Source organism: Mycteria americana, chromosome 3, assembly GCF_035582795.1.
Source record: "Mycteria americana isolate JAX WOST 10 ecotype Jacksonville Zoo and Gardens chromosome 3, USCA_MyAme_1.0, whole genome shotgun sequence".
NCBI classification, from domain to species: Eukaryota; Metazoa; Chordata; class Aves; order Ciconiiformes; family Ciconiidae; genus Mycteria; species Mycteria americana.
The window spans coordinates 82,145,733-82,158,177 of NC_134367.1; the positions used below are offsets into that span (position 1 = coordinate 82,145,733).

The 12,445-nt window shown below is 41.5% G+C and overlaps 1 protein-coding gene and 1 long non-coding RNA gene across 3 annotated transcripts in view; one reads left to right on the forward strand and one right to left on the reverse strand.

Annotated features, from left to right (window-relative positions):
- Positions 1-369: 369 nt before the first annotated feature.
- Positions 370-7,329, reverse strand: LOC142406962 (uncharacterized). The gene is made up of 3 exons (XR_012774763.1): positions 6,072-7,329; positions 3,484-3,679; positions 370-489 (listed from the first exon to the last, which is right to left on the reverse strand). It is a non-coding gene; the product is annotated as an uncharacterized LOC142406962 (long non-coding RNA).
- Positions 7,330-10,593: 3,264 nt separating this feature from the next.
- TTC13 (tetratricopeptide repeat domain 13) overlaps positions 10,594-12,445 on the forward strand; it is a 44,037-nt gene continuing 42,185 nt past the window's right edge. For both annotated transcript variants that reach the window (XM_075495853.1, XM_075495851.1), the window contains exon 1: positions 10,594-10,832. In XM_075495853.1, the coding sequence (XP_075351968.1) occupies positions 10,613-10,832 (220 nt within the window). In that variant the 5' untranslated portion in view covers positions 10,594-10,612. The remainder of the gene's footprint in view (positions 10,833-12,445) is intronic.

A 12,445-nucleotide genomic window follows, 5' to 3' on the forward strand; every position in this document is an offset into this window, starting at 1 on the left:
TGTTTCCAACAGAAATTTAAGTTGGAAATGAACTTGAAATTAGACCTTTCTCTTCCAATGAGTCCAATTAGGACTCTCTTTAACATGTGGGATGACTGCTATATTTTCTCATACTGTGGTATCACTGCTGGGGAGACAGTAACTTTCTTAGTAACAGCTGGAGTTTGAGATCTCATGTGTTCTATTCACGATATTAGACGCTTAACCTGTTCGAGAACAAAACTGATTCAGCTTGATGGAACCTGCAGAAGGGCAGAAGAACAGTTCCTAAAATTTTACAACTATTACAACCAAGTTACCAAACCTAACTATATCTTCCCCCCCCCCCCCCCCCCCCCAAAGTCACAGGTTAGGGGCATAGCAACTTACATTTATCTTTGTATTGAAAAGAATGTGCCTGTATGCTTGTGCTTTACATAAAACAGCATTAATCAAGATGATAACAGGATCATACTCAATGTATTTGTCCACAGGTTTCTGGCAGGATTTCTGAAAGTCACAAAATAACAAGAATTAGGAGAAAAAAAGCAAAAAAAGCAAGCATTAATTAAATGTTCCTCTACACTTAGCACAACTGCATAAATACAAAGTAGCTATTCAATTCTTATTAGTCTTTCTTTAAAGTAACCTTCACTTTCAATAGGTCTTTAATCCATCCAGAAAAATTGCTTCCCCCCGCTTGACACTAGGATTTCCCTTATAAAACATAAAGATGCATTATCGATTTTTATAGGTTTCAGATTAACACAGATAATAAACTATACAGCGATGTACTTATTAATCATTTTGTGTCCTACAGATGCAAAAAAAACCCAAACTGGCTTCCCAACACTGAAGAAATGCACCAGTATCTTGTTAAAGGTCATCTGATCATAGCCTGTCTACTGGGTATTTTGGGGTTTTTTTGGGGTATTTTTTGGAAAGAAAATTAATTTCTTTTATCACTTTTTATCTTTATTTCTTATCTTTATTTCTTTTATCACTCTTTTTATCTTTAAAGAGATGCTTCATCCTCCTATCCTACCTTTTTCCTTCTTTCAAGAAAAAAAGTAAATGTTTTTTCATGTTACATTGGTCTTCCATAACGGTAAGTAGTCCAGATGTTTCAATTCATTTTCCATTATTGAACAAACACCAATATATTTAGAATACTGATAATGTAGTTTTCACACACAGATATAGCCAGAGTCAGAAATTGCTACTGAACAGTGGCAAGACACTAGACCATCACTTCTCCAATACATCTGCCGGTTCTCGCTGTGCCTACTAGAGAGGTTATTCCACCCAGACCACGGGGAACCGCTTGTCATCAACCCCCTTCAGATTTATTGACTTACCTGCATGGGTGGTCACTCCTTGACTTAAACGAGAAAGGCTAACAAAAGGCTATAATGCTAACTGTGAACAGGACAGTTAAATAACAGTCTTACAAGAGGCTCACCTAGCAGACCTGAGGGGGAAATCACTTCTAGCAGAGAGCTGAGGAGCGGCAGCAGTTGATCACAGCAACCCCTTCAGCTCAAACGAGCGCGCTTGCAGAATGGTGCTCGCCTGCAGGCCAGCTGTCTCCTGCTGCCGATCCTCCAGTTCAGCTGCTTGTTGCCTCCAACCTCTCCTCAGCTAATCCCACTCCCCTGGGCCTTCACATTAGCGGCCATGCTCAGAGTACAACAGTCATAGAAACGATCTCCATTTCCGTTTTAATGAGCGCGCGGCTGTGTGCTGCCAGAAGAGAAATCTATGCGCACGGCTTTCTGAAACGCTGTAACAGTCAAAAGTGCAGCATTAGACAACACACACCTACAGACAAGCTCCCAGGAAAGAACAAAAAGGGTTTTTTCAATTTTACAGGGATTCCTTGTGTCCAAAGTTAACTTTGCCTTGCTTCTTACCAGAGTTACTATTGGAGAAATTGAGAAGCAAAATTTCACTAGCAAACTGACCCAAAAGTCCAATATCCATATCGAGGAAAACATCTGAACAAATGCATAAGCTGAATAGAGTGTCTAAGGAATGTTCCTACCACTAATCAGTAATTCTTGGTCCAGCTCAAGGAAAAAACCCAACAAACTCATTTGGATTAGAAAAGAAAATACTGAGTATGATAGTACACAAGTTACAGGTAATGAATTCAAAAACTGACTCAATTAACCAACAGTTTGATAGGTCTAAAATTAAAGTGAGAGAGAGGGAAGAAAGAACATAATTAACAGAAGACCACAGCTACAGCACTTAATAGAGTGAAAAAGAAATTGCAACTATAATTAAAGGCAGTGTCTTGTTTCATTTCTTTCTACAGGGAGATAATGAACAGATATTCTTACAGGTGGTAATTTACATATGTCAAATCTCTGTGTTGATGTAAAACAGGAAAACTCTAATTTTTTTATAGGCTTATTCACACAAGCACTGGACAAGCATAAACAAAAGAAGATTATTCTTGAACACAATGGGTGTCATAAAGGTTAGATGAAGGATATCCGACATACCCCGGGATTTATTATGCTCTCAAATTTTCCTACAACAGAACATTTTTTGACCAGGGTCAAAAATCTTTCTGAGAAGAGTAAAGAATGATCTTTTCAAGTGGAGGGTCCCAACCAAACACCAATCAAAAAACTTGCAGTTAAGAGGTACTGACAAATTTTCACTGACAGCTGACATGGATTTTAGACAATTAAAATACATCAGACCAACCCTCCAGGCAAAACCAACGATACAGAAATTCTACTGCATATGTATAAGGAGACTGCAACAAATGAATACACAAGTAACGTATTAATGTTAATGAATGTTTAATTCAGTATTTCAGCATAGCACCACCAAACATTTAAGAATCCTATTTCTCTTGTGTTACTTCAACAGGAAAAGAAAATCTGCTGTATCACAAAAGAGCAGCCATCTTCAAGGACTCCTCTCTCTCTCTCTCTCATGTCTGCCTGTCTTCTAGAGCTAGAAGAGAGCCCTATTCGTAATAAACTTCGTTTCTATTTGAGTCTCAATTGTACGAAGGAAAAGTCCTTCGTGTTTATCCAGCCAGTGACCTACCCAGCGCGAGTTCATTCAGGGACTTGTGAGACCTACAAACCACCCTACTGCAAGAGACTTGCGTGTGTGCTGCCATAGTCTAATTGGACAAAATGAAGATGACACTTGATATACCATGAGAACATTACAGAATTAATAGACCCTCTAGGATGAAATTTTTCTCCATACCTGGCTTTTTTGTTATTTTTTCCAGCTGTACTACTAAAACATCTGACACTAAGCTTAAATGCCTAGGAAGGAAACTTGTGACTAGAGCCTGACTTCAGCAAAATCAATGCAAGCAAGGGTTAATGCAGTTTAAGTGCACATAGGTTTAACTAGATAGAGCTTTATCTAGTTACAGCGATGTAACTTCACAGACATTGATAATCACTAACACTTTCAGAGAAGATCAGTACGAGTAGCTCAGCTATGGAGAACTGCTTGCACGCTTACTTTTAAGATTTTAGTCAGGCAGTTTGGAGTGAACTGCAATACTGGTGCTCACGTCTCATTCCCAATTGCAGTTCCGCACAGCTGCAGTCAATGGCCTGTTCAGCATGACTGAAGAAGGCACATCTTTAACAAAACTGAGCTTTTTCAATCTTATTTGGGCTTTCTTGGAGAGACGCCTCAGTCATCATAACCAGTTCTAAAATGAGAGAAAGAAGTAACTGGATTTCTCTATGTTTTTAACCAGTTTTTAATTTCTTCCTTAAATAGGTAACTAACATCAGAAACAGGAAATAACTGGTATCTTTCCTGGAAAACATAGACATTACTTTGATTAAAAGGTACTTTCAAATTATGTTGCAGAACAGAAAGGTCAAGCTTGACACCATAAATTCTATTTACCCATCTTCTAAATTGGCAAATTTAAGGAAAATTATGAATGTTTGATACTGACATAGAGAAGTCCAGCAGATACTGCAAAAAATCCTAAAAAAATACCCTAAAAAAGGGTGTTGAATGTATTTCAATATTCTAATGAATTTAAATGGATATTAGTTTAGGAATTGTTTGACTAGGCAAATATTTAGGAATATTTGACTATGCTTGTCTGTTGTTTCCAAAAAAACCCTTCCTTTCTCATAACTTAGAAATTTGCTTAGTTATCTTAAAAAAAAAGTATTTAAAAAAAAATGAGCAAAGGCAGCTTCAAGAAAAAAAGAAATCTTCAAAAGCTAGTACAATCATGTTTTTCAGCGTAGTGTATCAGACTCTTTCTGATCAAAGCAATCCAAAATAGTTAAGTAACATAAGTTTTAACATCTCAGCTGTATTAAATAAGACAAAACAAGTACTGAAATGTTAACTCTGACTGCATGTTTATCAGCCTTTTATATAACATTACTCAAAAGACATACCTTTTCTTTGTTCATCGAAGATACTCAACTCCAAACACAGTTCACAAACATATGCCAAATACAATACAGTGTACAAATATGTGAGGAAATACCTACTATCACTGAAGGGCAAAGTTCCTAAAGTATATGAACATGACTTTTTTAGAGTGCTCTCTCCAACATTAAAACATAACTGAATTTTTAAGTAGAAGTATTTTGGGATGGCAGTGGTGGAAAAGAAAAATGTTCTTGAAGAGGAAGCCATAGGACACTACAGAAAATAAAAATATACACTGAATAACCAGGCTTCATCCTGAATTAAAAGTAACATGAAAACCACACCAGGAACACGTTTACAAATCTCTGGATATTAGAAACACCGGTGAAACAGTCTCATTTTAGTATTCCTTTCTTCAGGGATTGGAGTTCAGCAAAATTAAGCTACAATTTTTTGCTGGACTACATATACAGCAAATTTTAACAACATTTACATAGCTTCAACATGAACATAAGTCCATTTACATAGGTTCATAGGGCAAACTAACATGGACCCATCATCTTGCGAGAGCGCCCTTAATCCCAGTTGCACCCTTAAACAATAAAATGTAATTAGCTGTGCTGCTTTCAGGGATGGGTTCTTTATTAGGGATGTGGCTAAGTGTCATAATAAGCTGAAAAACAAAACAGTCCAGTTTCAGATGCATTCCATTTCAGAAAACTGAAATTAAAAATACTGTTTTATAATTTTTCCTATACAATACGTTTTCCAGTAGTGAGTTGGTCTGTAGATTGAGTTATGTAAATATGAAAAATAACATATTTTATTTTCCAGGATGATCTTTGCACTCTTGACAGATTCTTTACCTTACCACATAAATGCTTTGCATTCAAAGCATTTACAGCCTCTCTGCCTTGCTGCAATAAAAGAGCTTCTCAATTATTTTTTAATTGCAGAAAAGCTAAATGAAGTGTGTACTGCTCAGGCAATTTGGCTTTCTTATTACAAAACACAAGGGGGATCCTGACTGAGTTCTACATATTGCAGTGAATAATTTCTTTCCCTTTGTTAGGGTCTGGACTGATTAACATTTTTGAAACTATATTTTTAAACACAACAACATATATGTAATTTAAAACCAAATTTTAAAAAATTGCACATTTTTCCTTCTATTTTTGAATAAGTCAAGTTTGCTAATTTCCTTTTATATTAATTGCACTTTGACTGCAGAATTTATTCCAGGTTAGCCAAACGTGGGTGGTTTTTTCCCCCTATAGCATTAATACTGTAGCGGCAGTGTTATCTGAACAGTATTTTTTGTTACTGTTGTTAATAGTTGGTTCATAATATATTCAGTGAAGATTTGCTGTATTACTTACAGATCATTCAAGTTTTAAGGATCTCAAAATAACTAATGAAAATCTCCTCTGTAAAGAACCACCTAGACTTACTTTCACCATCACTTCTGGTCTGGAACAGGGAAAACATCAGCACGTTCACAGCACAAGACTAGAATCACACCCATGAGTTGCAAAGCAACCATCAGAAGTCACTTTCACTGGAGGCAATCCTAACACGCCTGCACACCCCACACACATGCCCTGCCACCCCCCCGTTATCACACTGAAGAAAAAACATATTGAACAGGTCTCCCTGAGGAGGTGAATTTCCTCAGAATTTCATTATCCATTTTTAAGTACCTTTAAGTTCTTTTTAAGGAGCAATAGTCCACCTGTCTCTTGTAATGGCACTTCCACAGCAAAATATATGCAGGATAAGAAAAAGGTTCATTCACTAAACGTGAATCTCAAGCAAGAAGGAATGCACAACACCAGAGGTCTGGGCTAGGCTTCTGCTGAAACCGGCCTTGATTAAACAAAACAGATTAAAAAAAAGTTACAGAACTCGACAAGTTTGTGGCAGTTAGCTACCTCGCAGAGCTCTTAACAAAAGTCATGGCCTGAGTTTCATGGTACTGCGTGGACTTTCATGTTTGATAGAAGAAGGTTTCTTTAGTTTCTTCAGTATCTGTTGCAAATTTATTTCCAGAGTAGTTATTAACACTTGTGAGGCCCTTAATGCTTGCCCACATTAAAATTACAATATGGACCTCAAAGAAACTTTTAATTATCTTAAGATCAATAACAAATGCTGCAAGAACTAAACTGAAGCAGCACCATGAATACTAGGCTGAATTTCCAAAATTGTACTCTAATATTGTGGGCTGCAAACAGATGTTCCCTAATGGAAGCTTTTAGTATTTGCCTCTGGAAAAAATCCATTCTTCTCTTCAACAGATTAGTAACAGAATACAGAATCATGGTATTTTGCTTAGGCATTCAAATTTAAATCTTCCACCTGAAAATCAGACCCAGATCAGGTTAAACACATCCTAAAAAGAAATGTAGGACTAGATAGAAGATGCTGTTGGGACAACTTAGCTTCTTCAACCTCAAGACAATGTTCCGAAAGGTGTTGAATGACAGGAACATCCTGAGAATGGCAAAGACCTTTTAGACACAGATATATTAATTTATCAAGGATAACTTTAAACTAGTATGGGGCAAGTCCATAGGTCAGTGTAAAACAGTGATAATCTTCGCAATGTTCTGCTTGTTCCTAATTTTCTAGGGCCAAAATAAGGAAAGAAACCCTTTATGTTACATATCATATGGAACAAATGTTTTTTTCCTTAATGTGTCGGTATTTTCATGGACTACTTGAAAATAGGAATGAAACACAAGTATCCCAAAGCTTTTTAACAAAAAAAATTATCTAGATGATGTCCATTGGCCTCCCTTTGAGTATCACTATACAATATCTTTCTATGTACTTTTCACTTTTTCTCCCTTATGCTACAATGGAGTAGCAGTACTCGATGCTCTAATTCCACAAAGACAGATGAAAACTGTTCTCAGGTTGAGTGGTCACACCTTCTAATCTCATCTCAGACCTCAAATTTTTCTTACATACCTTCAGCTTTTCATAAGTTTTTAGAGGCCTACACTCTAAGTTTTATAAATATCTGATATAAATGATGTTTCACACTGACAAGTGGGATCTTCATATTTTCTAAAGTGGAGAAAACTTCTAAGCCATCATTATTTTCCGGTTAAGATGATTCATAACACTGCCAAACTCATAACACTGCTCGTGAAAGTCTGTGAAGGGTACCAAATCACATTCTGTACCTGACTACTTTTTGTTGTCAGTAGCGTGATGCTGACCAACTTTTCAGGTCTCTGGCCGGAGCATAGCATTGCCTGCATGGAGTAGCATGCCTGCAGAGGTTTAGTGCAGTGACAAAACTATTCTTCCAGATTAAAAGGAAAAAGTAAAACAAGAATAGCCCTAGAAACCATGAGCTCTTGGTAGCTGGAGACGACAGCAGTGATTTCTTGCAATATGCAGATAAAGCTGAATTCAGATCAGTTCAACTGAAGGAATCTTTTGATCTTGGCAATCTTCTAATGTTCTCATCTCCACTTTATAAACTGTGAGCTAAGGTGTTTCTTACTAACGTGCTTTGTATTGCTTGTTCCTGATGTGGACCACTGCTACTCTCAGCACTTCCTGGGTGGCCAGAAATGGAGAGAAAGGGTTAGAGATGATATGACACGGCACCACATAAGAGCAACTAGGACTAAGACTGAAACTGAACCATGATAACCCACAACATAGAGAGGAAACAGACTGGTAGGAGGAAGTGAAAAATGGTACCTATCTTGGGCCTGCATGAAGAAAGGTGGACAGAATTCCAAGTTGCTAGGAAAATGTGATTCTTTACTCTTTCTTTTAGTCTGTTCTTTACTCTTTTTGTAAGAGTTTGGCGTTTGTGATGAACACAGCAACTGGGACTTAAGTCTTTGATTCTACATGGGATGCCACAGCTCCTGAAGACCAGTCCTCAAATGGTTAAATGATAAGAGGAACGGGTGCCATCTACTGGCTCCCAGTTTCCCTTAGAAATTATCATAGCCAAATTAACAACCATAATTGATGACCTGGGTTTACAAGATGTGCTAAATCTTATGTGATATGGCTGCAGGCATAAGCTTTATATTTGTCCTTTTGTATCCAACTTGTCCTGACTTCAAAGATGAGCTTGAAGCTCCACATGAAAGAGCTCCAAAGAAAACCATTTACATGTTTATCATGTACTAATGATGAATTTTGACTACATGATTTGACTACCAATGATCTGATGTAGTTCATATCCACTACTAAACATGACACATTATACTAACACGAAAAAGCAACTAAAAATCAATTTTTCCTTGCAGTGTGCATGTCTAAAGCCAGTAGAAATGAATCTCTATTACTCTGTCTGTCTTTTACCTAAGAAAACCGCTGATCTCTCCAGTTTTTGAAACGTCTGCAGAGATTTTTGAGTGCATTTTCAGCTGGTTTATGCTCTATAGCAACAAGCCATCTTAACTGACTGCTGGGCTGGGAAAAGAGAAGGATGTGAATCAGCTCTTTCTACTATCATCAGTAATTTGTACATATCTTGTTTTCACAGCTTCTTGGTAAGAGAAGCTGAGATCTAACATGTACATCTTTCAGCTTGAGCTAACCACTATTTTCCCCAAATATAAACTGGCCACAGGCCCCTAAGATCTGGTTGCCTACGATCTCTATTTTTGATCTAAGAAATGCTTTAATGACTCAAAGTTATAAAGGTGTAAAGGAATTAATCACAGGTTTCATACAAAGCTTTTTGGTCATCTATTATGTTTATAGCTTCATGGTTAGTAAATTAACCCATCTTCTAGCAGCATTCTCAAAATGCCAAAGGCTACAAAACCAGGGGAAACAACCGCAAAGGAAGTCTGAATGATACACAACTAATCCCTTACAAAAGATTTGTTCAAAAACAAGGTTTCCCAATTTTATAAGGAGCAGACAGGATGTTGTGAAACACAATCACAGATAAATCAAAGGCTTAGTCAAGATGCATTTGCAGATCCCTCCATTCCAAAATTATTTTTTTCCTCCCCACACTAAAATATAGGGTGCTAAGTGATCCAATTTTTTACTACAAAAAAATAAGTCAAAACTAACCACTGGAGATAAGCCTACATAAACCCTACCAAAATTTGATAACAGTAATTTACAAATAGTTGAAAACACTTCTTAAAAAGGTAAATGCTTTTCTGCTGCAGCTATGAAGTCTCCAAGAAAACGTGGGAGACACTAAAGGGGAAGAAAGTTATTTTAACATTATGAAAACACTAGGGGAAAAAACCCAAACTCTGTGAGAGGCAGAGTGGGAAGGGAGAGCAGTAAACAGCCTAGAACATGCTGGTACCATTTTGGAAAGCACAACCGCTGTAGCTGGCTAAGTAACACAGAAGTCCTTGTGTGTACGTCGAATAATCATCAGTCAAGACCCGACATTTATGGCCAACTATTCGTCAGCTTCACCGAAGTCCAACGACGGAGCCGTGCTCAGCTCTGCCTCAGCACGTAGCAGACTGGGAGCACGGGGCAGGTACCGCAGCGGCCGGTACAGGAGCGCGCAGGCCAACCCCGACAGCGCTGCCGTGCAGGTGCCCTCGAAGAAACGAAGGAAATGGCGGCGGGAAGCTCGGCAAACAGGAAACCTACGCCCGGATCCCCGGAAAACGGCCATCCCGCGGGCGTCGGAGCCGCGAAGAAACGCGCCCCGTGGGCCGGGGCCCGAGCCCGGCAGCAGCGGCAGCTTCCGCCGCACGAGGCGCGTGCAGGGGCGCGGCCCACCGGCCAGGCACGTGCCGCGCGTGCCGCCGCCTGCCACTGCTGACGTCGAAGCCTCCCGCTTGCACCCCTCTCCCGCTGCCACTCCCCTCCCCTCCGGCCTCCCTCGCCCGCTGCCCGGCCGCCCCGCCCCCGCCGCGCTCGCAGGCCGCCGCCGCCCCGACTCACGCAGATGGAGATACGGAGCACCCCGCGCTGGTAGTCCCTGTACAGCTCCGCCGCCTCCCTGTTGCACTCGATGCAGCGGTAGGCGCCAAGCGCCGCCATGGCACGCGAGAGCACACCTCGCTTCCGCGTCCAGGGGCGGAGCCTGGCCTGTCCCGCACCGCGGTGCATTCCGGGAGTTGTGGTTTTCTGCTACAGCCGTAGGCCGGGCCGGGCCGCGCCGGCGCGGAACTCCATGTCCCAGGGGGCAACGCGGCGGCGCCCTCCTCCCTGCCCGTCCCGTGGGAGAGGCAGCGTGGGGCGCCCTCCGTACCCGGCTGAGGGGGAAGCGGTGCGCATGCGCCCTGGGAAGATGGCACCTGCCGGCGGCTCCAGGGCCGTGAGGGGGCTGTGGGTGCCGCTGGCCGTGCTGGCCCTGGCCCGGGCCGCGCTGGCCTTGACCGAGCAGTACCCGGCCTTGTCCCTGCTGAAGCAGGAGCTGCACCGGCAGCGCCAGGGCCCGGCAGGGGGCTGCGCCTCGGCGGGGGAGTGGGCAGAGCAGTACTCGGCCGAGTGCGGTGAGTCGGGGGCGTTGCCATGGTGACCGCCCCGGGGCGGGGGTGAGGAGGCCGTTAGCCCAGCGGCCGGCGGCGCTGAGCCCTCCGGCACTGCGGAGCCCGGCCGGCCCTGCGGAGCCTTGAGGCCAGGGGTGGTGGTGGGGGCGCCGGTACGGGCGCCTCCCCCACCCCCCCCCACCCCCCCGCTCCTGCGGAGGGCGGCGGGAGCAGACGAGGAAAGCGCGGCCGGGCCTCGCCTGACGCTGAGAGGCCCCGGGTGGCCGAGGGGACGCCGGCCTGGGGCGGTGCGGGCTCCCGGCGGCGGGAGGGCGGCTGTACGCGTTGCTGCTGTTCAGCTGACTCATACCGAGGCATCTTCAGTGTAAGCTGCACCTCCGAGTAGTGTTGTGCCGTTGTGTAGTGCGGGGCAGAGACTACGGCTGTGGCACTGAGTGGAGGAAAAGCTCTCGCCCCTTGAACGTGTAAACCGTAGGGCCTATGCTAGCACCCAGGAGGCTTCGTGTCGTCCCACTTGCCAACCTGCCAAGTCTAGTTGCTGGACTCTGCGTGCTTTTTAATCCCTGCACTCAGTAGCACACAGACATGCCAACCCCTTGAGCTCATATTGTTGAGTTGAATATGGCTTGATTCATTTTCAGCTACAGTTATATATATTTTGCTGGTGAACTGGATGCTTTTCTTCAGGAGCATCAAGTTCAGGTAGCAGATCTTCTGGTCTTTTACAAGTTAATTGGTGGCACAGTTAAAACCATTTTTATGTGCTTAAATACTTGTTGCATCAGGATCATGTGACTTAAGTAATCTGTTATGGTCTTTCATCATGAGCATATAGTGTGAACGTGCTATACAAAAATGCCAGTCTGAGTCACAATGTACATGTAATACAGATGAAGAAAAAGATTTTATCAATTCAATGCAATATAGACACTCAATTATTTATATGAGAACAACCAGTGATGTGTCATGACTACTTAGCTGTCTGGAGGGTTTTATTTTTTTTCCCCCCTATTTCATAAAGTCTGTGCTCATATCAGCAATTGCTGTGGTCCCTAAGGGCAATATAAAGCTAGTGTAATCCACTCAAAACTACAAACTTTCTAGAAATACCTTGTTATGAGTTTCCTACATCTGCTTTTTTTTCTTCTGTGTGTGTGCTTTTGTCATCACAGTGTAAAGTTCTTTGTTTAGTTTTTATCTGATATAGATAAAATCTGATCTAGATAATATGTCTGATATATTGATAATATGATGATAATAAAAATCTGATATAGATAAAATACCTGCTTACCTGTGTTAAGCAGGTATTTTACATCAGCTGCTTTTTTTGGGGGGGATGGGGAGGTGGCTACAGTGCCTGAGAGCCATAGTACGTAAACACTAAATCAGATCGTGAAAGTTATCTCAGGTGACCATTGCTCCAAATCATTCAAGCTTAAGCATAAAACCAAAAAGACTTTCACCCAGTTTTGAGATAAAATCTCTATACAAGTTAATAAATGGCAAAGCATTTGATTACATCTCTTTGTTACTAAGACATGAATGATTGACTCGGGATACTCCTTGAGAGGTGTGTTTGGAAGATTAGATTTTGATTTAATGGTGGATGTTGTTTT